Source organism: Vigna unguiculata, chromosome 1, assembly GCF_004118075.2.
Source record: "Vigna unguiculata cultivar IT97K-499-35 chromosome 1, ASM411807v1, whole genome shotgun sequence".
Taxonomy (NCBI): Eukaryota; Viridiplantae; Streptophyta; class Magnoliopsida; order Fabales; family Fabaceae; genus Vigna; species Vigna unguiculata.
In genome coordinates, this window is record NC_040279.1 from 1,110,013 (window position 1) to 1,136,074 (window position 26,062).

The window sequence follows — 26,062 nt, forward strand, 5'->3', positions numbered from 1 at the left end:
TTAAAAGAAACTAAACACCCCTATACATATATAGGAAATTGGTACCTATATATAAGAAATTTCTTATATACCAAGTTTCACACATTAAAATGATCTTTTAGAACCACTTTTAATTCTTAAACCGTAAATTTGAGAGACTAAAACTGTATCTTTTTAAAATATATGAAAGACCAAAAAGACATCTAAAATTTAAAGGTTATCCGAAAATTTTAAATACAGAGCTTTAATTAAACCTTTAAAATATGCTAAAAATACAGCGATGACATTTAACGACTTCGCTACATCAACGAAATAACTACACAAGACATCTTACCTAACAATGACAATATTAAACTAACTTGTATTAGATGTTCATGGTATAAGAATAATGACGTACATAGAAAACAATGATGTAAACAATCAAGCCTTCTTCCATTTATTGCAATTGCCAATAGAAAATCATGAACAAAGCACAAAAAATATATATTCCAATGTATAAAAAATTTCCCTCCATGGTTACAAGTCCCAAAACCTTCCACTTAATGGTGTAGTTACATTGGTAAATAGATATATACTATATACAAGAACATGGTGTTAACTATGCTTTAATCCTGGTTCCTGTTAATGGCATAGCCAAACAACTTAAAGCAAGTAGCTATATGTCCACAATTAAACTTCGGGACCAGATGCAAACATGGATACAAGACCTCTAAACACTTGAGCTGAAAGTTGGTGTGCCTGAAAAATCTCTCCATCAACATTCCATACACTCTCATCGCCCGAAGAAGTAAAAGTAAATGCAGGAGTCTGCAAAAGCTAGACAAAATTAATAAATTATCCATGGTCATGCTTGGAGATGGTGTGGATTAGGGAAAAACCAACCTTGTGATGTTCAACAAACTTAAAATTCAAGGGGCTTCCCCCTCTTCTTGTAAGTTGAGTCAGATGCCTGCATCATTTTGTAAAGGAAACAAAAAAGGATATTGTTACTAAATGTGTAACCTATATTTGATTTCTGTAGAAATAATGAGATAAACATTAAATACAATCATTTAAACTGTATAGCATATATGAGAGCAGAGCATATGAATTTTTAAAATAAAAAATGAAGGTTCCACAGAAAAGAGTATCACTAAACTTTTTCATGCTTCAGTCTTCACAAACTCGTCACATGGTTGTGTAAAAGATTATTATTCTAAGATTGCCAGAGACAGATTTCCAGAGGAGTTTTTAAGCAGTAGTGTGTATTACACTTTACCAAGTACAAATTCCCCACTAAAACCAGGTGCAAATCATTATATTAAATAGTCAATGAATTGCATGCATTTAATGTAAAATTATTTTTCAATTCAAAAATTCCATCAACTCAATTGAGCAGATCCTACATGTAAAAAAATTCCAAGGGTTCAAAAGATTGATGTGATATGGCATTGCAATGCAAGATTTCCAAACATAAGCTAGATAAAGATTTCTTTCTTCGTAGCAAAGAATAGATTCAAACTTTACAACATATTTACTGACTTTGATAATTTCACATGCACAATGTAGAAAGAAAACAGGTGGTGTTTACCATAAATAAGATGCATGGGGACAGTCTCTGATCAATATAAGATGAAGAAAACCATCTGAAAGGTGTGCATCAGCCACCAATCCATCCGGTGCTTTTTCATTTCTGCAAGAGATTACAGCAGCTCCTACACTAAGAAAATGTCCTTTGGATCTTGCCCATCTTGTTTCTTCTGAATTCAAATGAGGCGTGAGGCTGCAAACTCCAACTGATGCATGATTTGGCTTTTCATTGCAAACTTTGCAATTAGTTCGGCAGATACGTCTTTCTGATATGTGTGAAGACCTTATTGCCCGTATCAAATTACCCTGATAATCTCTTTTGGAAGTTAAATTGATTTCATCTGATTCAACATCTAGGTATGCTATTTCTGCCTCATATGACCTGAAGATATGCATGCAAAGGCCAAATTAAATAAGTAAGATGTTAAGTGTCAATGATTGAACAAAAGAACAACCCTATTAGTTTGTGCATAAAAAAAAGTCAACTATTTCCACAAGAGGTCTTTAACCATTTTTTTAAGCTTATTTGATAAAAAGATTCATTCTATTCATAAAAGAGGAGATAGAAGTTGAAATAACAAGGATTGATTCTTTGATTCGTCCATGGAGTTGAATAACTCGTTATAGAAAAGTTTATGATCCAAATCAAAGGAATCAATAGAAAAAGTAACCGTCATGATACACCAACAAAAACCGATTTCATGGTTACAATCTTATATCCTAAGAGATAAGGAAACTGTGCATACTTCATCCAAGACAATGTTATGTCCCAAGAGTGCTTAAGGAAATAAGGCAAGTAATCCTAAGAGACAACCATAGACTCTAAATTATTCTAAAATACAATCAAGATCTTATTGGATATATTTCATGTATCCCAACTCATGGAACCTACGGGAAAAACAACATATATTTTATGAAAATGGCATTTCCAACTGTGGTTCAAAACAAAGAAAGAATACACATTACATAATTACCATATAACAGACAGAATAAGAGAATAAAGTAAGAAAAGTAGGGAATTCAAGAAAGGGATACTTAAGATTACCTGTGCTTTAAAAATACCATAGTTCCGGCATAATCATAACGTGTGGGACCCATCCAACGATACTTCTCACTCTCTGTGATGACATCACCATAAAATCCATACCTGATACCAATAATGTAGGATATATAGTATTACTAAATCTCTATGCAAGATGAATATGTACACGCCTCAATGAGTTTTAGATTGAAAACAGATTCTTGATTGGACAAGAAAAATATCAACTATTATATGCTAAAAAGTACGGCGTAATGGCGGAAAAGGCTTCACATTTTATATCTCCGTTCATAATATGAAACTAACCGTGAACATTGGCCAACTGAGTATGCAAATGATGCACATTTAAAGATGAATATAGACAAACCTTAATTAGTTATCAAAACAAAAATGTAATTCAAGGTTTAGCGGTACAATGAGGCTGGCAGATTAAATGTGCTTTTACTATATTCAGAAATGCTCTCCCCCAATTCTCTCAGCCAGTGGTCATGTGCAAGTAAATTCAAGACCCATCCCAAAATTATATTTATAAATTGATTGACATAAAAAAAGAGAAGACATAAAATATATTGGTCCTCTTTGAAAAAGAAAATTCAATGCAGTTACCAAGACACTAAACATATGTGGTTGAAGATCTCATATGGATTAGAGATATAACCACATTTAGTATACATGTCGGTACAAACCTCACCTTAAGATCTAGGTTTGTGAAGTTGACTTAAGTTCAAAGTCCACCTTTAAAGATATCTGAAAGGGAAAACTCCTTTGAAAATACCACAAACTTTACACTATGTAAAACCTAATCACTATGAGGGGAGCTTAAGACTTCAAAATAGGTTGAGGACCAAAACTCAAAGTATAGTTAGCAAGCTGAAATTCTAAAATTTTAAGGAATCAAACTAACAAAAGCTTGTCAATTTAATTTCTTCAACTACCAGACAGCAGTTGGTTGTCACCCTAAACAACAACAATTACAGGGAGCTAAAAACATTGGAAATGTTTGAATATGAAGCCAGAAGATATGCTTGAAACATAAAACATTTGCAACTAAAATAAGCTTTAATCAAGAGTTAGGATTGTCTTCTTTTGTATTTAAAGAACACATATAACAGAAGAATTACCCTGAAAAGGAAGCTGCATAGCGCACATTAGGTTCAACCTCAGATCTGGGAGTCATTTTCCAACGTACAACTTGAGCTATGTCAAGGTGCACCCTCTTACCAAGGACAATTTGCAATGCAGAAGTAATAGGATCCCGAGTTCCAGTTGTACTACAAAATACATAGTGTTGTATTCAGAGTTTCACATAGCCCATGTGAATTGTATCACAAAACTTTAAGGTTACACAGAAAATTATTGGCTACACAAATCTAAGGTGCGTATAATTTTCAAATATATATATATATATATATATTAGAACTTTATAAAAAATCTAGAATATCTTTAGTGTATCTTAGACTATTTTAGAATATATCAAAGATCTTTAGAATATATTGAGGAATAAACTAGTTATCTAATTAATGTATAAAATTGTTCCCTAATTTTATTATTACCTGATTTACCACCTTTATTCAGGATTAGTAGTTTTATTGTAACGAGGCTTGTAATAGCAATACTACACTAGTACTTGTGTTATGTAGCAGTTAGTTATGATAGGTTACTTACCCATTGGTTAGATAGAAGTTGCCTATAAATAACTAAGAGGGAGCAGGTCGTCTTGGGAATTCTTTGGGACAGAACCAGGTCACTCAAATAGTAGGAGTGTAACACGGTTTCCCATCAATAAAGATAATTTCCATCTACAATCTGATCTAGGTTCTATCAACTCTACCTAATTATTATATTAGAATATAAAGGACCACAATCCTACAACAAGATGTAGTGACTAGTACAGTACAATACCATATCAATCTAACATCACTAAATTTTACAATCTCATCAGTATGCAACTTCTATTTATGGATAGATCATCATATAACATCAATATGTTCTTACAGGCATTATGAATAGTTATGGAGGCATCTTTATTTGCAGCAAATCAGAGAAAGATAGCACTGATGGAATTAAGTCTATAGTAAGGTTAATTTAATGTCTACATTCAATGTATGAACTATGTAGTAAGTAGTCAATGAACTATAGGAAATAGTCAATCCCTTAGATTTGATTATCATGGTTAAACTTCCTAGATTATAGCTGGTATATATTGATATATATGCTGCTCCTGTGACTGACTGAGGAACTAGTTTTGCGATTGTCTCCATTTTTTCCCTTTCAACATGGTAACTAGTGCTTTAGTGAGGTAACCCAAAATGAAAGAAAAACATGGATACCCTTAGATCCATCATCCTCTAATAAAAAAATTGTCCAGTTTCAATGCATGTAGTGCATAGGCAATCCTTTAATTTAGTGACCATAATTAAGCCTCCTTGATTATAGATTGTATTTATTCTATGACAAATAATGTATGTTCAGCTCCTCGTGTGAGATTGTGACCCTTAATTTCCAAATCCAACTGTTAGAAAATATTTGTAACAATTAGAAGTAATTTATGCAAAACAAGGCAAATGAAATTTTGATAGAAGATATTGCAAATTGGTTTAGTTTTTTATGCATGAAAATCAAAGCAAGATAATTCTGCATAAATATATTATTTAAATTGATATTAGATATGACATATATATCATCTCTAGTGCAGAATGGAAATTACGAGGGAAAAAGGTTACCAGATTACAATGGCATCAGTTGAACCTGCAGGAATAATCCCAAATCTAAACCATTCATTGGGAACGGGAAATTCAGCAGCCTTATCTTCGGAACCTTCAAAAGCCACAAAATAACCAAGCATTAAATGTCATTTCTTTTTTTTTTTCCTTTTCTGTTAATAGTGGCTATGTGCTTCTATAAAGTAAAGTAGACATGTAAAGGAGGGGAAATGGTGGTTGCAGAAACTAACACCTCACAGTAGTCACTGATGTATGGAAAAACTAATATGTTAACTAATAGTAATGATACAATGCAATTAATGAAGATTTGGAATGATGACAATAACTAATCCAGCACTGACGCTGACATTATTAGGAGTTGATGTACCATTGGAAACATTAGGGTCTTAGAAAGTAGTTGAATGCTTATTTACTGTCTTTGTAAATATAAATTGCATTTAATTTTTCCTGTGTATAAATACAAATATGCTATGGACAAATCAGTCAAGCAATTCACAAGTTACTTTCTTAATTTATCCTTGAGTCTCTAGCATCTATTTTCATGTTTCCCTACTCATTTCAGTTTCAAAGGCGATAACCAAAACAATATGTACATGAACGAGTCAGCAATTGATCACAATTACAGAGTGTCTGTTTGGGAAGTAATGGTGTACAGAAAAATTAAACTTACTCAGATTTGAGATTCTGGATCCAAATTGTTTTGGACTAGAAATCAGAGGAAACTGGTCTTCCATTTTACTTGAAGTCTCGGCAACAATTTCATCTCCGTCATGAACTAAGGAATCACCATTATCTTTAACCCCATGAACAAAATCTGAAGGAGTTGGTGGGTAGGGAGCTTTAAACCTGGGAGAAAGAAACCCATTAAGGATTTCATTGAAAAATCCATCACCACCCTGGAACCACCACAGTTAGAACAATACAATTTAAAAACTGAGGTAAACCATTTGAAAGCAACAAGTTGAAAAGTGATTAAATGGATGCATCTAAACTATAAGGTTTGAAGCTTGATAAACATAAAATCTCATGAACATATAAAAAGAATGGTTGAGGAATTAGATCATAACAAGAATATGCATGAGGTTCTTGGATATTGTAATCTAGTGCAAGGCCTTATAATAAATATCAAATGCAAATGCCAATCTTGATATTGCACAAGCTGGTCATATCAAAGGCATCTCGTGACACTATCATTTGGTAGAGTATATTAGATCAGAAAGCTAAGTTTTTCATATTCATTTATGGTTCCAGAGCTTAGACAAGTTTTATTCAATTGTTGAGGTAAGATGAAAACTGAAAAGTGACTGAACTGGATGAAGACAGAAGAAAGTGGACAAAATAAATGAAGAGAAGTGATGGAAATGTGTATTATTCTCTAGTACAACTCGCATAATTGAGCCAGAGATGAGGAACAGTATTACTTAGAGAATTTGAGTGACCCTGACCTCACCCCATTTTCTACAAGTCCAATCCAATACTTTCAAACGACAAGATATATTTATTTGTAAACATCTCTTGTTTATAGGTAATATGGCTTAATTCTTTCTCAATCTCAGCCCAATAACAAATAAATTTTAACCACTAACTCCCTCACTAACGGATTAACTATTAGAAACCTAACAAAGAACAAACTTCAAACATCAGAGATTAGATCCTCTTTAAATAGGGAAATATCTACATCTAACAATCAAGGATTGTATCCCTTATTACTCTTTAATTTGTTTGCATATTTAGTACTCTTGATCATTATAAATAGAGAATCCCTTGTGTTCTAACACATTCTCTAAATCCTACATTGTATAAGAGCAAATAGTTTATTTCAATTTTGTTAAAGAGAAAGTGCTCTCAAAGAAATCATTATTGATTTTGTCAGCTTCAGACCAATTGGCTGACTTGTTCACCAATTCTATCAAAGGTTCTCATGTTGACAACATTGTAATAAGTTTGACTCATATGATATATGCTCCAGCTAGAGAGTGTTAATGATATGATTAGATCCTCTGTAAATAGGGAAATATGTATCGCTAACGATCAAGGATTGTATCCCTTGTTACTCTTTATATTGTTTACATATTTTGTATTCTTGACATAATGGAGGTAAGTGTGGCTAACAATCAAGAATTGACCCACATTAGGATATTATGTCCTTAATGGAGGTAATATGAATTCATTGAAGAGGAAGAAGCAAAATTTTATTGCCAAATCCAATGCAGAGAATGAGTACCAAGGTACAGCTCTCACTACATGTGAGCTAATATGCCTAAAACATCAACTCCAAGAATTGTGTTTCTGTGAAGAAGACTCAATGAATCTCATTTGTAATAAACCAAGCAACCCTGCACATTGCTTCCAATGCAATCTTTCATGAGCAGACTAAGCATATTGAGATTTATTTCAATTTTAATGAGAAGGTTATATTTGGAGAAATTACTAGTTCATTTGCTAGTTCTACTAAGAGCAGTCAACAGATATTTTCACCATGTCTCTTCAAGGACTGAAAATAGCAAACATATATTGCAAGCTTGATGCATCCAGCCAATGTGCTCCAAGTTAAGGGGAAGTGTTGAGTTATTACGTAGATTATAGAGATGTATTAAAAGATGACACAAGTATTAATTAATTGACATTGTTCCTATTACATTAGATTTGATTTGTATTTATGTAAATAACATTTTTAGGAGAGATGTACCTTAGGTGATTATGATCATATTTCTAGTATTATTGTGCCTTTAGATTGACCTCCATTCATGTCCTATGCATAGTTTAATCAATCATAAATTTACAAATTTTTCAATCATTTCCTCTAGTCTTAACTATATCATAATGAGATTTATCAGCATAGTGTAATAAAGTATCACACAATTATTTATGGTCCAGTTCTACCAGAATGTAAAGAAGGGAGTTAAGTTCTTACAACAGCTACAACACCATCATATGAGTTAAGCTCCACATTTGTTATAGAAGACATCACATCAAATGCCTCTCCTGCTCTCTCTGTCACAATCACCTAGCAAAGAAAAGTAAACTTATTACCAGAATACAGATTAATAACTAGTTTGATTATCTGTTACCACTAAATATTATCACAAAGCTAAGTTCTCCTTCTTTAGTTTGCAGTATCCAGAGCAAACAAAAACAGTTGTGATGTGAATAGATTTATGTTAGACGCATATACTTGCAGGTTGGGTGGTAACTAAGCTAGGCAAAATTAAAAGACAATCACCTCAACGTAATGCAATCAAAATATATCAATCTTCCTTGTGCTTAAACAGATAGAACGCAAGTCAGTAACATCATTTGAAGAAACAAATGCAACAACATTGATCATTACTTCATTCTCCCCTGACCTCCAATATATTATTACATATTCTCATCTAATAAATTTATTTTTGTTGATTATCAACAAAATCATGTCATTTTTTGTTATGGACAAAACTTACGTATTGGACTTTATACATAAATTTGGAGTTTCACCTTGGCAATTTACATTTTATTAAACACATTATATATTTTAAAAATGAAACTCCAAATTTAATGGGACAAAAGCACCAACTGTGCCTATAGTACACTTTATAAGTTTTGTCTTTATGCTATTTATATTATTAATTATTAAATATACATATCAGATCAGACTCCATTTAATCAAGCATCAAAATTAACCATGTTCTTAATCAATATCTACCATATACATATACTTATTTTTCTAAACATACATAAAATGCAATTATAAGTCAACTTTTAAAAGAACAAGCTCAAATAGATCACTGGTTGTTTTATTTGTTCATTTCACCAGTCTACACTGTAGATTAACCGGCCAAAGCAAGCACAACAAAAGAGCAACATATTATTTTAAAAATGAATCTAAAATTAGAAAACTCATCCTAGTGAACTTCCAAAAATTATTAAAAAAAAATCCATAAGTTAACAGCATGAAATTAATGGAAATGGGTTTTATCTATTTCTGTAACAGTGGAGCACAGTCCAAAAAATTATTTCAAAAGCTATTGCGCAAAGAGTTCATAGCCCATTAGAAGACTTGGATAGGAGTTAAGCATACATAAACATGTTATTGAAAGTTTATCAGGAGTTATCCATTTAGGATATCGTCAGAGATTCTAAAGTTTCACCTTTGTTTCTACTCTAGCGCGAGAGAATATAGGAGCTACAGCTTCCCAGGTTCTACAGCCATTACCTTTACCGCTCCTTGGATGAACAAAAACCTAGTGAATCAGAAATTATATCTGGGAAAAGTTCATTTTAATTAATCAATAAAAGTAAAATGCAAAATTGTAAATCTTTGACCAATAATAGAGCATACCAAAAGATTCTTTGGTCTTCCAACTTCCTGTTTCAAAGAAGCATTAAGTTGATTAACCCACTTCCGACACACTTGCAAATTTGTATGACCAAAAGTATAATCAGCCAGGATACACTGAGAAGGTTGATTCTTGCTCCTTATAAAACCATGCACAGTAAAGCGGTACATCTGCATAATTGTAAGGTAAATAGAATGAAACAGTACAAACCTCTAAAGAATAAAAAATTGCATAATCATGGACAAGAACAAGAGCAGACCTGTATGTCTTGACCCAAAAGTAGACATTCACTAGCAGGAGGGAGACTCGATATGTAAATTGAACCATGACCGTTTAACTCAACAGCATATATCTCAGAAAGTTTGATCTCAGTAGCAGCCTTAGGAAAATATTTAACACGTAAACAAGTTGAAACATCCTGATTTGTTGAACGTATAAGAAAAAATAGTATTAGAAACTATGTGCTCAATTTAGTAATTACAGTTTAAAAACTACCCATTGCTCATATCAGATGATATTGTAGCAACTAATCATAAATATATATATATATATATATATATAGACACATACACACATATGTGTTTGAGAGTAAAAATGAAAAAATAAAACATAAACAAGCCACAACAGGGATGATATGCTAGAAAGAAATTTAAACACAAGGTAAGCTCTGCCATTATTAATTTAGATATGAAAAATGATTGAAAAACTACTTTTATAAGGAAATACATTGTTGTTAGTCCACAATGGTAATATTTCCTTCTATTCTGCAGCAAAGAGTGTGGCCTTTGGCTGTAGTAGAAATTTACCCACGATCAAATCTAATAAAATGTGACTATAAAGCTGTCCTGTTTTATATTATATGCCAAACTCGACGTCAGTTGTTCAATTTCAATGAGAATTACACATTATAATTTGTTTATGACTACGTATGAATCTTTGTGAGCATTTGCCTATTTATTGATATTACTACCCACAAGGAATGTATATGTTCCGTCATTTGTTATAGATTAAGGTCTCCGTTTGCATCAGAGAAAGACAAATGTACTTTCCTGATTTTGAGCATGTTCATGGTTGTTTTGTTCAAATGTTGATAGGAACCCAATTCAGTATAGGTAGAAATTTGTATTGTAGATTGAAAAATAACTTTGACAAGAGAGAAACCCCTACAATACGAGGACATAGTTCCTTAGAGAAACTATTTCTCTACTTGATAAAACAATCCAAAATTCCTCCCCATATACATTTCACATTACTTTGTATGTAACCTATTGGAAATCTCACATCAACTAGAGATAAGGTTAATATAAAATATATAAGTGGGTACAAACCTTATCTTACAAGTCAATTTTGTGGGATTGAGTTAGGCTTAAAGTCTACTTCTTAACATGGTATCAGAGTTATGGGTTAGAGCCTATCCTAGCGAGATTTGTGTTTGTTGGACATATCATTCCACTCGCTATCGAACCACCCATGAGTGTCTAGTCTTACATTCGAGATGTATATACCTCGACATGACAGCGACGTGTTAGAAGTCTCACATCAACTAGAGATAAGGTCAATTTAGAATATAAAAGTGGTTGTAAAGCTCACCTTACAAGCCGATTTTGTGGGGATGAGTTAGGCTTAAAGTCCACTTCTTAACATGGTATCACAGCCATTGTTAGAGCCTATCCTAACAAGGTTTGTTGGGTATATGGTTTCACCCACTATCAGACCACCCATTAATGTCAAGTCTCACACTCGAGATGTATAATCTCAGCGTGAACCACATCTCCCCCCTTCTGTCTCTATAACCAATTTTTCCCTCCTTCTCTATTTTCCACCTAAGGTAAATGGAGTGGGCACTGAATATATGGGCTTGCAGGTACCCCATAAGAGGTTGTCATGATTCAAAGGAAATTAGAAACATATCAATGCCACCTCCCCTTTAAATTCTACCATGCCCTCAAGAAAGAGGAAGGAAATTGTAATGTAATACTTGTTGCCACTTACCAACCCTCTTGAGAAGGAAAAGTGACACTGCTTGAAAATATGTTTCCTCTCAAGAAGCTTATTCAACTGGTCAAGCCTTCCAGGAGATGAGCTATTCAATAATTGTTGTTCCATTATCCTTGAGGCAGAAAGGGGGATGTGCCTCCTTCACTACATTTGCTTCTTCCCATGTAGCCTCTTCCATTGCTTGAAACTTCCAAAGGATAAGCCACTCAATCACTTTTTTCCCATTATAGTTACTCCCTTTGCATGCACCTACTATTTCATTAGACTTCACAATTTTGTCATGTTTACTCAATTATGCAGCCAGAGAAAGGATTTTCCAAATGTATACATCATGTAACTCTATTTTGTGAATCCTTCCATGTAAACCAAATCCAAACATCAGCCCATGAATTTTGGTTTCAATAATCTTTGAGTTAACATAAAAAACTAATGCTTCAACTATAGAGGCTTTCTCCAACATAGATTCGCCAAATTGATAATTGGTGATGAAACCAAAAGCGTCAGTATACTTTCAAAGCTTATAAAAATTCCCAAATCCGTAACATTCTATACTCTCCATTCAGTAACTAGGATGAATTTAAAACCTTCACCCAATTTCAAATTAAATGCACTAGAGCCCAAGTACAACATATTAGCAATATTTTAATTCACCAAGGTTGGTTTTGAATAAATGGTGCACTTGTTGAAGAATAAGATGGTTTTTTCAAAGTGAGTGATACTCTACCAATACCACTACAACTCTTAGATGCACCATAGCAATTTGATTGCCCATGCAATAGCTTCCAAGACAATGGATTGTTCGTTGTATGCTGCACTATTTCTCATAGAAAAACCATTTAAATGACTAAAGAAATGAAACAAGACACGTGACTCAATTAAGTTGCCAATTATGTCATCGCAAAACACAATTGTGTTTGGATGTATGTGGTTAATAATTGCCAAAATCAGCTTAACAGATCCCTCTCTCCACCAGGTCTTGACCCACTGCCAAGTAATACCTGCCATTTGTTCAAGCTTCACTGATGGGGTCTTGTGCACCACAACAATATTTTAGGCCTTTCGCAGCTCATCCACTCTTCCAAAACCGTAAATGTGGATGCACTTGGTTGGAATTAGATTGACCTTTTTGCATGAGTATCCCGAAAGTATGGGACTTGACCTTTTAATTTAAGAAACCTACCCACTCTACAAAATACCAGTTTTGTACCCCTTTGTACTTGGGCTAACCCGATTTGTCCCAATTCATCCCAAACCCTTGCTCTTGCCAAAATTTTGGTGCTATCACGTAATGACACAATAGCACACATCTTCTCTTTCCCCTCCACCACCGAGTGGTGTCTTCCACCATATCAACACCACAATTTCATGTATCTATTAGTGGGTTCAAGTTGTCCACAGTATCAAGCAACCAGAGTGTAAGTTGAGATCACCTTGATGACCACCCACTAACCACCATGAGAACCAATTCGCAATTTAGTTGTGACTTGTTTTCCCAACATTGTCTCCTCTTGTTGATCTAGCTTTACCTTCATTTCTTGTTTTCTGACAATCTACCCAATGGACTCGTCTCACCACCACTCGTTTTTGCACAAGAATGGGACTCGTCATTTCGACCCCCAAAGCCATTAGCATGGTTTTCTTCCTCTTCATTTCACCAGGAGTATTTAAGTTGATATCAGCTTCATCTATAGTTAATCCGCAAAACTACAACTGGCATTCTCTGGAGTTTCTAATCATAGTGACAGAAAATGACTCCCAATCTGCATCGAGATCACATTAGCACCATGACTGAACCACCAAAGCATGGCTTACTGCACCTCATACTCATGGATTCCCATTGCAGCTTATCCCATAGTAGAATTTCTTGATCCCCAAAGAACCTTTCAACACTACCGATCCACCCAATAGAATCCATTCCCACAAAGTCCGGCAGCTCCACGACTCACATGTTCTCCATCTCCAGAAACACTAGGTCTCTCTTGAGCAATCCAACACATTGGACCAATTGATAGGGACCCAATTCAGTATAGGAAAATTTGTATCATAGACTGAAAAATAAAACTATTACAGAAGAGAACCCCCTATAATCCCAGAGCATTAATTCTTCAGAGAAAACTTCTCTGCCTAATAACAAAAGACAACCCAAAATTATTCCCTACATACCTCTCGCATTCCTCTTTATATAACCTGATTTCTCCTCTACTCTCTCTATTACTATAACTCTAGTGGGCCATGAGCCTTTGGGCATGCTGGTACCCCACACTGGCTTGTCCTGATTCCATAGAAATTGGAAACCTATCACTATCACACTTTGTCTTGCATAAAGAGCTGTAAGAAACCTGGTCATGAAAATTTGTTTATGTGTTGTCTTGAACATAGGTGATCTTAAACTCACTGTTATCAAAACAAATTTTGGATGCTGCACTTCGCCCCTCCTAGTATTATCCTGTAGCATGAAATGATGAAATGACTCCCTTAGTGGTTCCTACAACTTCATGAGAGTTTAACTCAAACTTGCGTTCCATTAAAACAGCCAACAAATCCATCCCTTACCCCCAAATTTGGCTCCTCACTCAAGCTCTACCATCAAAGCTCAGACCCCATTCAATGAATACATTTTATCAAACACAACAACTACATCAAACACGGTCACGAAAATTCAGAGTCAAAACCAATATTTCAACCGCAGTTCCCAACATGTGGTACGGGTGCTGCTACAAGATACCTATAGCAACACATGGTTCGTCAATTTTTACATAATTATTACAAGAATTTTCAAAGAAAACCTGGTATGTGGTACCACGAATTCAATACACATGATTATTGATAGAATTCTGTAACTACGATTCAACATAATCTAAATAAGGGCGAGATCAATCATCAAACCCATCTGACAAAAATCACAATACAAGCCAGAAATTTTCACAAACATGTTGAAAGCAATTAAATGGACTTACATTATCCAAGGATCCCACCAACTTCCAATTCAATCGGTCTGAGTGGAAGGTGACAGTGACCTCCCCAACGTGATCCAACAAAAAGGTGGAGCTCAAAACCGAAGCTTCACCATCAAAAAGTGAAGTTGTGAGAGACGTGTCCCCCACATCACAATCGTTTCCTTCTCTCTCCATTCACGACGGAAGAAGAGTCAAGGAAACGAGTTGATCTATGTTTACCCGAAAATTAAAATTTAAAAGTTCTGGAAAAGGTTGAAAACTTTCAACCAGGTAAAAAAGGCTCGAATTTGTAGCGTTTGGAAAGTGCAAGGAAACTGCAGAGGAAAATCTTTTATTATGGTTTCGTTTGTGTTCTGTTTTTTCCCAACGCACCTTGTGAGGGGCAAAACCATTGACTCGATTTAGCGCAAGCAAGCGATTGACCACAAATTTTGACACCAAAATTTAACTGAATATTCTTTTTCCAAAGATTGCATACAAACCGTGAATACTTATTATTATTTTTTTCTTAATTATTTTTGTTTTCATAAAAAAATTCAAAAATCAAATTTAATATTTCAGTAAATACTTTAACCAACTTCATTATTTAACATTGGAATCGAGATTAATTTAGTCCTAGAAAAAGCATATTTATCTTAGGTTTTAAGATTGGTATACTTTTGAGTTTCGTGGAATTATTTTGTCATTAAAAGATCAAACTATCAATAAATAAAAAAGAAATTATTTTAATATTAACTTATGATATTATAAACTAATTTGTTTAATTGTAAATACAATTTTTCTAGATTTCTAAATATCAATAATGAATTATTAAAATGATATTTTGACATACTTTTTTAACTTACTTTTTATCATAAGTCGAATCACTTATAATTAAAACTTAATTGAGTCATTTATAATAAAGTAAAACCATAAGTCTCAAATATTTTATTTCATCATTGAAATTCAAAACTAATTTTAAAGTAAAACATCAAATTAATGCAAACATGTTTCTTTAGCAAAATTTTTCGACAATTAGCCCTTCACTTTGTCTTTATCTCATGCCATCATCACCTAAAATAATATTTGGTCTCGTGTGACAAGTCACACAACTATTGCCAAACACAAATAAAAAAGATGAGCTTAAAAATGAATAATCATGCATAAATAATAATATAGACACCTCACCTATAAAAACTTAACTAGTTTCTAATTCTTAAAGGCCTTTATACCATGAGGTACAAAGACAACCCTAGTCTCATAATCTATACGAGACTAACACATCCATATTAAATCAAAGTGGTAAATTGAAAATTGGGTTGAAATGTCATTATCTTTATTAAAAAGTAAAATACAAATTTTAAATCAAAGTTATCAAGAATTATTTGACCGTATATCAAAATGTATTATATAATGGAAAAGAAAAATGTGGAAATCACATTATGGAATTAAGAACATTGAAATAAAAATGTATAGGTGACTCGTATTATAAAAGAAAATAAACCATACTAAACATATGATAAATCATTTTACTAATTTAAATTGTTATTAATGGTAGTAATAAATATTTTTTTCTGCTAATATACTATTTATTTGAATTGATTACAAGAAATATCCTTGTAAGATATAAGATTAGAATGATTGAATCTTTTGAAATGATACATTAAGGAGATTCGACACTAAAGAATTATGAGCAAATCAGTTCAAAGACTGTCATATCACCTCAAACTTAAAACATTGCAAAATGTTTGAATTTTTCCGATATATTTTCTTCAACTTTTTTCCTTTTTATTCAAAGTAGATTCAAACTCACAAATTTTTTTGTTATGAATAATTAGGTAAAAACATTATAAATATTGTATTTGATATATCTAGCTATAGGTAAATGTCATATGATTTTGAGAATCTTAAGAGCTAGAAATAAAATTATGAAAGAGAAAGATATTTAAACCGATTAGGTATCTAGCAAGAGTAAAAAATTTTGTGTACTGTTGCAGCAAAAAATTGAATATTTTTACCGAAGACAAAAATTATAAAAACCTTTAACGTACAATAAAGAGTACACTGAAGCCAAAAAATCTTTCCCTTGGCCTTGAGGGTTAATTTCTTATTTATAGGCAAAACAGTTACAAATATCATAATCGACTGACCCAAAATATCTCATATAAAAAATATCTTAATAAAATATCAATTAGGCCCAAATTCCTAGGCTCATAGACTTTCATGAATCAGGTCGGGCCTTGAACGACTAGGACGGTACAATCTAGCTATAGGTAAATGTCATATGATTTTGAGAATCTTAAAAGCTAGAGATAAAATAATGAAAGAGAAAGATATTTAAAAAACTATAAATTATATATAAAAAAAACTATGTTGCTTTAATATGTCCATGTTACCCTAATAAACCTAAATCCTTTTGCTTTAGTATTATGACTCTAACTTAAGCAATTTTTCTCTCACTCATGTTATTCAAGTATCCTTCATTCTTACTCAAACTATAATTCTTCAAATAACTTTTGTTTAGGTTCATTCAAACCCATTTAGTGGATAATTTTTGTTTAAGTGAGTAGTACCTTAGATTAGAGCATTTCTTTTAACATGTTCTCTAGTTTCTTTATCTCTCAAAGATGGCAACATGTATTTCTACACCCATCACAAAAGGTTATTTCTTCCTCAATCTCACTACTCATAAGATTGGCGTGTCTCGTAACATTGTTTTTCATGAACATGATTTTCCTTACAAAAACATTTATAAATCACACAACTCTTTATCTCTTTTTGTTCCACATCATTACAATCACAATTATGATGACATGTTTCATGATCTCGACATTAATACATCCCCTCTTTTGAATAATTCATCCAATACAACTGATGTTACTCCTACTAAACATGCTACCTCGTCCACTACTCCCCATATTGATAAATCTAACAATGAAACTTCTAGCGCCCCCGTCACTCTTCCAAGCAACACAAAAACTCCTAATTACATAAACACTTACTTGATCGTTGTTATGACCGTTTGGCAAAATTTACCATACAACTTTGTGCTGACGCATAAATGATATAATCAACAATTGAAGTCTTGTGAACATGGAAACCATTCGGTTATTGACTCCAAATATCATTTGATGTAGAATTGATCAGCATTGATCGTGACATTTGATTGTTGACTCCAAACATCATTTGATGTGGAATTAATCAACACTGACCGTGACATTCAACTGTCGACTGGGTGTGGTCACTGTTCGGTGTAGCCGACACCTCAACTAGCCATGACTTCAAACCTCAATTGTTAGATCAAAAGACAATCAACGATGTGGGACGTATGACATAATTTGAATGACGATCCATACTCCATAAATTTATTTGAGCGCCAATCGATTCAGATGAAGAATAGATCCCTACGTTACAACTTATATTTTCCAAACTTAGGGACCAGTGTTTAAACATATTAACGATGACAATTTTCTGCTTATGAAAATTTAAAACGGTGAAGAAATTCCCTAAGTAGCTTATGGTAAAATACTACGAATGAAAATTGTAGGATCAAGCTTGTAATTTGGAATGAATGTAGATAAACAAATGTTTAAATTTAAAGTTACTCTTATATATATTTATTTAATTTACTCTTACATTGATAATTTTTTTACCTTACATATTTGATAATTTGATAAATATATACATTATAAAGTAATTAAATATTACTTTCTCTCCAAGCCAGAATTCCATCTCCATAACCCATCGAGCTAATCTAAGAAAGAGGAAAACCCACCAAAAACCCTAAACCCTTCTTCTCTGTAATGGGTAGCAGCCAAGCCGCAGTCTCGTTCCTCACTAACCTCGCCCGCTCGGCCTTCGGCCTGGGCGCGGCGGCCACCGCCCTCTCCTCCTCCCTGTACACCGTCGACGGCGGCCAGCGCGCTGTCCTCTTCGACCGGTTCCGGGGCATTCTCGACGACACCGTCGGCGAGGGAACCCATTTTCTCATCCCGTGGGTTCAGAAACCCTACATTTTCGACATCCGCACGCGCCCTCACACCTTCTCCTCCATCTCCGGCACCAAAGATCTTCAGATGGTCAACCTCACACTCCGCGTCCTCTCCCGTCCTGAAATCGGCAAGCTCCCCGTCATTGTCAAGAACCTCGGCCTCGAGTACGATGAGAAGGTTCTGCCGTCCATCGGCAACGAGGTTCTCAAGGCCGTCGTCGCGCAGTTCAACGCTGATCAGCTCCTCACCGACCGTTCTCAGGTATCCGCTCTCGTCCGCGACAGTCTCATCCGCCGCGCGAAGGATTTCAACATTGTTCTTGATGACGTCGCCATCACGCACCTCTCCTACGGCAGCGAGTTCTCGCGCGCGGTGGAGCAGAAGCAGGTGGCGCAGCAGGAGGCGGAGCGGTCCAAGTTCGTTGTGATGAAGGCGGAGCAGGAGCGGCGGGCCGCGATTATCCGTGCCGAGGGAGAGAGTGACGCGGCGAAGCTGATCTCCGACGCTACTGCCTCAGCCGGAATGGGGCTGATTGAACTCAGGAGGATTGAAGCCTCCAGGGAAATAGCCTCCACGCTGGCGAAGTCGCCAAATGTTTCGTACCTACCTGGTGGACAGAACTTGATGATGGCTCTTAATGCTTCCCGTTGATCTTGATAATGGTAATCACATTGTTGTTGATTTGTTTGCATTTGGATTGTCATATATGGTAATTTCATGTCTGATAGTGTGTAGATTCAATACTTTGATAAAGAAAGTAACAGAACCTATTGATTTAGGTAGCATTTCTCTTTTTTGATTGGGAACCCTTAAGTGAATAATCTTGTATTGATGATCTGGTTTCTTATGTAGTCATTGAGTTTATATCCATTTATCTTTTTCAAGTTTTAACAGAGATTATTGGGAATGTTGTCTTATACAGGGTTCATCCTTGTTCGACAAGGAACTCTTATTATTATTAGTAGAGTATAATTGAATGTTCTCTTTGTTAGAGTATAATTCAGTGCTGATCTTATCAATAGAGTAGACTTTTTTGTTTTGTAGTTTCAACATTAAATTTCTCTTACAAATAGGTTGCAAGTTGGATATCTTGTCTAAAGAATTTCCTTGAGGAACCTTAACCTTTCAACACAAGCATTTGAGTGCTAAATTGTTTACAGACACTGGCACACTTTTGCATACATTACCACACTCTATCATCCATTAACATTGGAACCCATTTCCATACCTATTTTACTTTTTCTTTCATCTAGATCCTTATGAACAAGGAAAATTATGTTCCGACAAAGTTTTATTAACAAACTTTTGATAAATTACACGTGGCAATCCTTTAATGGATGAAATAAATGTTTGATATGACTTGGAAAGAGAAGAAAAATGTTTGGTGTGTGTTAAAAAGCAAACTTTTGTTAAAAAAAAAAGTTTGTCAAAGAAAGAATCATAGTCCTATGAACAATCCGCTGGGATGCATGGGCTAACACTGTTCATTCAGCTCTATTAAGTTAGTTGGGTTCCATTTTCATCTTAACTTTAAATCATTGGCATTTAACTGCTTCTACCTCTCCGCACAAAAGAAGTAGAAAGACCATGAAATTGTATTGTATACCCAGTTGTTTGTGGTTTTTGATTTGCAACTTTACATGTTGAGCAATCTTTTATAATTGCCTTAACACTCCTGCTTCTTCATTTCAGGGACATGCTTGGATCAATTTGGTTAGTTGTTCTTTTCTTAGAAATAGTTTTCTTGAGTTTTTACAGTAGACTTCATCTCATTTGAGGACAGTTCAATATAATACTCGTGTGTGGATAAAATGTGAGTCATCTCTGACTTTATCAGCAATTTACCAAAGTATTTCAATATATCCTGAGCATTTGGTTATGTTTCTTCTCTGAGTTTGGCCATTCTCGCTTGCAAATTATGTGATCAACAATGTGAAAGCTTATGATAGTTTAAAAGGAATATTGTGTATTTTAATGATTGGGATGTACCTGAAATTAAAAATGAATGTGAGAGAATAAATGTTTTCAAGAATTTCACTTTAATTTGTTTAATTTCTAGAATTAAATTGAAGATTTTAGGCAATTTCAAGGAATAAGTTTACAGTACTTCAAATAAAATATCTACTTAAATGAAATATTGAGAAGTGAAATGAATATTTGTTACATTTGATGGATGTATTAATTTTTACAATAGTTATTTTAAAAGTCATAAAATTGTGAAAAATAAGATTTTACATATTTAATGCATGATTTTTTTTTCCCTTTCTTGGTGGGGTGAGTGTAAAAACAAATAAGATAAAAATAGTTAGAGTTGATTGGAATGAAAAAATAGGAAAAGATTTGAAAAGTAATATTCTTACCAATTTTCTTTTATTACTCTGTAATTCTTTTTTTCTTCAGTTCAATATTTGCCATTTTCACGTATTTTTGTTATTTTTAAATTTCAATCTTTTATACTATTTTATTTTCCTCATTTTGACTAAACAAACAAATCCATAAAGAGTGAAAATGAGACAGCATTCTTTGCTTTATTTTAAAATTATTCAAATAATCTTATGCGTTTGTTTGGAATACTTTCTCTACAATCATTTCCAGAAAAAAATAAATACAAATCTTTAACTAAATATTTTGAAGTTTTAATTTCAACCATTTCTACCCGTTTAATGCTTACAACTAAGTAGTAAAATTGTAGTTATGAAATAAACTAATGCTAACTTTTTTAAGTTGAAAGAAAACTAAGGAACATTGACATGGTATTGCATGAAGAAACTCAAAAAATAAAAATGTCTTGGAGAAATACTTGAGTAGCCCTCCTTGGACAACCTCTTTTTTGTGTGTGCCACACCATCCTTAAAATCGCTGCCTACACTCATAACAAGACAAGCAAACATCCTTTTTAATTAGCTCTATTTTTTTTAAAAAAATTTGATGAGAAAGTTCTAAAACGTCCTACCAAAAACTACTTTTGTGTGTGTATTTTGTCCTTGCTAAGTTGTTGATTTTGTTGCATCTACGTTAAAAATGAAAGATTAAGAACATAAACAATACTAAAAAAAATGCATTTAATGTGTAAAAGAAGGGACAAATCAAGAGTTAATGAACATATATGTATGGAATTCTGTTAAGCTTTTCTCCAAAAGTTACTAATGGAAACAATATGCAATCTCATTTATGTTTGAACTTATGCATATGTATACCGTCAAAATATTTTGACTTTGATATATTAAAAAAATTAATTTTTAATATATTTTAAAATATTAAAATATGTATATGTTAATGTACTTTGAAAACACAATAGAAATACAACATTAGAAGCACATTGTCCACTACCATCAACATCAATTGTTATAATGAATAGGGTGTCCTTAATATTTAAAACAGTGATAGTATCAAGAGAACAAAATGCCTCATATTTCTTATATGCTAAACTTACAAAATTGATATTTTGTTGATTTTTTCGCAAAATATATCAACTTGCTCTCAACAGTTATTTAATCTCAAGAAAATTGAAATATTTAAAATTTGTAATTTAAAACAAAACATATAATGTAAATACTTTATTTTAATTACTAATGAAAGAAAAATAAAGATAAAATATATGAAATTAAAAAAAATTATTAAGACCAAAAACAATTCAAATATATGAAACAAGTTGAAAATCGATTTTATTAACCTCTCGTTTACAATTTATGCTAAATCTTTATTTAGTATTCGTTATTAATCACTTAATTTGACAATTCTCTTATTTATTTTAATCCCAATTCTTTAAGCAAGAAATATTACGAAAATAGTTAGTAAATCTTACTCATATTCCTAAAAGTAAATGTTATTCGAGTTTTCACCTAAATTTTGTTAAGACAAGACTTTCCGACCAGTTAAAATTATAAAATAAATATTAGATTATCATGTACAAAATAAACATTAAAAATTAAGTAAAAATAACTAACTAAACAATCAATCTTACCGTAAAGGACACAAAAAATTACGAATCAGCTAGTTTTTTCTATAGAGATGTAGGCTTTTAGACATAGAGAAAAGAAAAGTCGTATATTTCACATTAAAGGAAACTGCACAACAACAGTTTATATATAGAAAAAAAAGGAGAAGTACTAGATACACTTAAAAAAAGAAAAACGGTAACGTTTTGATTTTGCTTAATCCCAACATGCCCCCTTAAGCCAAAATTAAAAAAATGTCAATCAAGTCTCTCAAATTCTTGAATTCTAACATGCTGCATTCCAAATCTAGACAATAAATCTCTTACATATTTTATTTGGTGCATTATGGTACCAACTTCCATGTTTTGAAACTCAGTACCAAGAAAGTATAATAGCTTTCCTAGATCATTCATCTCAAACTCATTATGCATTTGAGACTTAAATTTATTAATCAAATTTGTGTTGCTTCCAGTGACCAACATATCATCAATGTAGAGGCATACAAGGAGTTTTTCTTCCTTCCTTTCATAGATCCAGCATTTTACATATACACCTTGTTCAGATACGCATATTTCAAAATCGATTTTGAGTAGAATCGTGTCGATCCTGTGATTCCAAACTCTTGGAGCTTGCTTGAATCCATGCAAGACTTTGTTTAGCTTTTATACTTTGTGTTCTTGCCTCCTAATTTCAAAACCACGTGGCTGCACTACATAAATTTCCTCTTCGAGAATACCATTCAAGAAGCATATTTGACATCTAGTTGGTATAAAGACCAACTTTCATATCTGCAACAGCTACTATGATTCGTATTGTCTCCATTCTAGCCATTGGAGCATATATATCTCCATAATCTACTCCAACTTTCTGCAAAAAAACCCTTTGCTACAAGCCTTGCCTTGTACTGCACAATTTCTCCTTTAGGATTTACCTTCACCTTGTACACCCACTTTAATGTTATAGTTATCATATTTTGAGGCAGTTCAACAAGAGTCCAAGTCTGATTCCTCTCTATGGAATCAATTTCTTCCTTCATAGCTGTCAACCACTTCTCACTTTGTATAGCATCACTAAACTCAATAAACTCTGATTTAGCCATTAATGTAGAGTGCACAAAGTTACCTTTAGACGTGACTACTAAGACATTGAATACTTCATATTCTTTGAAGTGTGTAGGTGGCTGAATGACTCGATGTGGTCTCCTTGCTGGTTGACTAGAGGATTCATGCTGATCCGTGACACTTTCAACTCCTGCAAATTCATCATTCAACGAGATCGAAGATGTCACACCCTGTTCACTTTCTTGACCAACAAATTTCCACTACCATCAAGAGTTTTCATCAACCACAACATCTTTGCTGATTGATACCCTCCTAGTTACAGGGTCAAACAACTTGTAGCCCCTTTGTGGAGTGGTAACCAATCAGAGCCAAGGGTAGCCCTTTGTCATCCAATTTTCATCTCATGTGGTCTGACACATGTTGAAAGCATAAGGATTCGAAAATTCTCATGTTTGTAACATCTGGCTTTGTGTGCAGTCCAAGATTCTTCAGGGGTCACTTAAAGGAATATGCATAATAGCAGTTTATATACAGAGAAAAGGAGAAGTAGCAGATACACTTAAAAAAGGAAAAAATGGTACCATTTTGATTTTGCTTAAATCCTAACACTTTCAACATCTAACAATAAGATGGTTAGTTACCAATGACATTACAATTACACTAATTACTCTTTTTTCTCTCTAAAGTAGCCTCATTGTCAAACTTAGATTATCTACTATGTTTTTCTATGTCGATATTTTATTGTGTCTTCAAAATACACTCATGGACAATTATATTAATGTTTTAAAATATATTAATTCTTTTTAAATACTAACATCGATGTATTTTGAAAGGCACGATAACAAAATCTGGACTCCTCATTGTTTAGTGTAATAGTTATTAGGCCTAAAAAGCTCAATTTATAACATTTGATTTAGATTTTTTCATGCAACCAACTTTGAACCTTTTAGGTTTCCTATGTTTGTTTTTTAATTTGTTCACACAACCCTAATAAATCCCATTACCCTTTGTTTTAGTATTATGACTCACTTGTGCACTTTTTTCTCCCACTCACTTGTCTCTCAAGCATCATTTGTTCTTACTATAGTAATAATTTTCAAATAGTCTTTGTTTTTGTTCCCTCAAACCCATTTAATGGGTAATTTTCGCTTAAGCGAATAATTTTTTGCTTGAGCATTTTTTTAACACGTTCTTTAGTGTTTATCTCTCCCAAAGATGATAACATACATCTTCATAATCAACATGTATAAATTTTTTGTTTCATTATATATTCATATTTTTGCTTGTATTCACTCTTTTATTATTGTATAATTATTTAAATATTTATTTTACAAATATGAAAATCATAACGAATGAAATATCATATTATCATTTAATATGAGAATAATAAACATGTTTTTTTTTCTCCAATATTAAATATAAAAAATTAAATTATATTCTTATAAATATCAAACCAAAATATCTATTAACATTTAATAATTATAGGAAAAAAAGTAAACCCTAAAAATAAGTTATGAAATTAAGCACCGATAAAAAATTAATATAATTATTTTAGATATGTATGACCAGTCCTTGACCAATCCAAAAGTAAATATAATTTTCATCCTAAAAAGCAAGGCACTTCAGAGTAGACTTAATTCAAACAGATATTTTAGTTATTCAAAACTATTCAAGAAATTACATTATTCAATTCAATAATTATATTGCAGGAAGAAAATTGTGAAAGACCAGTAGTTACTTTAATTTCATACAAAATTACTATCTTCAACATTTGTAATTTGATATATTTTCTTTAGTTGGTACTTTTTTTTTCCGATTAATGTATCCATACCTCCAATTTAATTTATATAATATAAAAACATTTGTACATATCACTAACATAAATTGAGTGGCTTCTAACAAGTTACCAAAGACTCATACTTTCTCTGAATTTTCAAACATATCTTAAATCAAAAGAATAACTTAACTTTTATATATATATATATATATATATATATATATATATATATATATATATTTATTTATTTACTCTTATATCGATCAATTTATATTTTTTGTTTTATATACACACATTTTTAATAGAATGAAATAAATATAATTAGGGAGAGTCCACATAGTCCTAACACACATCTCCAATCACTTTATTTTATTTCATTAAGTTCGATAAGTATGGTTTATGTTGTTTAACCATAAGCTTTAAATAAATTAACATAAACACGGCTATTATGCCTTTTTTAAATAATATTATATTAATAAGATGTTATTAAATTAATATATAAAATAAAATTATATTTATTAAAAATAAAGTGAAATATATTAGAATATATGAAAGAATAATTGTTCATAAATAAAGAAGAAAACAAAAAATATAGATAGATAATTTTATAGAAAGTTTGTAAAAGTAACGGTCAATTTTTAAAAATTTAATAAATAATTATATTTAAAGGATAAAATTGGTATTTTGAAATATGGACACAAAAAAAGAAGTTTCTTTATATATTGTTATAGATA

General features: G+C 32.6%; 2 protein-coding genes across 5 annotated transcripts; one reads left to right on the plus strand and one right to left on the minus strand.

Moving 5' to 3' along the window:
- Positions 1-392: 392 nt before the first annotated feature.
- Positions 393-14,971, minus strand: LOC114184672 (ceramide kinase). 4 transcript variants are annotated; one of them, XM_028071989.1, is made up of 13 exons: positions 14,582-14,971; positions 14,020-14,070; positions 9,886-10,044; positions 9,629-9,796; positions 9,438-9,530; positions 8,225-8,317; positions 5,981-6,206; positions 5,311-5,404; positions 3,709-3,858; positions 2,594-2,695; positions 1,550-1,930; positions 862-928; positions 393-786 (listed from the first exon to the last, which is right to left on the minus strand). In XM_028071989.1, the coding sequence occupies exons 1-13, from the start codon at positions 14,753-14,755 to the stop codon at positions 649-651; spliced, it is 1,896 nt and encodes a 631-aa protein (XP_027927790.1). In that variant the 5' UTR covers positions 14,756-14,971; the 3' UTR covers positions 393-648. The 4 variants fall into 4 exon arrangements, with proteins under 4 accessions (XP_027927790.1, XP_027927796.1, XP_027927793.1 ...); XM_028071995.1 differs by lacking the exon at positions 14,020-14,070 and having other exon boundaries at positions 9,886-10,005; positions 14,582-14,970; XM_028071992.1 differs by lacking the exon at positions 14,020-14,070 and having other exon boundaries at positions 14,582-14,969.
- A 3,308-nt stretch (positions 14,972-18,279) lies between these two features.
- On the plus strand, positions 18,280-20,435 carry LOC114194731 (prohibitin-3, mitochondrial-like). The gene is made up of 2 exons (XM_028085149.1): positions 18,280-19,214; positions 20,245-20,435. The coding sequence occupies exon 1, from the start codon at positions 18,364-18,366 to the stop codon at positions 19,201-19,203; it is 840 nt and encodes a 279-aa protein (XP_027940950.1). The 5' UTR covers positions 18,280-18,363; the 3' UTR covers positions 19,204-19,214; positions 20,245-20,435.
- Positions 20,436-26,062: the final 5,627 nt, after the last annotated feature.

What these genes read in the sequence shown, in the direction of transcription:
- LOC114184672 (XM_028071989.1), bottom strand. Translation starts at nt 14,755, where the DNA reads ATGGAGAGAGAAGGAAACGATTGTGATGTGGGGGACACGTCTCTCACA. An exon ending in GAAGACCAAAGAATCTTTTG is followed by an intron (nt 9,531 to 9,628) that starts GTATGCTCTATT and finishes CTGATTCACTAG; the next exon opens with GTTTTTGTTCATCCAAGGAG. An exon ending in AGTTTGTTGAACATCACAAG is followed by an intron (nt 787 to 861) that starts GTTGGTTTTTCC and finishes TAGCTTTTGCAG; the next exon opens with ACTCCTGCATTTACTTTTAC.
- LOC114194731 (XM_028085149.1), top strand. Translation starts at nt 18,364, where the DNA reads ATGGGTAGCAGCCAAGCCGCAGTCTCGTTCCTCACTAACCTCGCCCGC.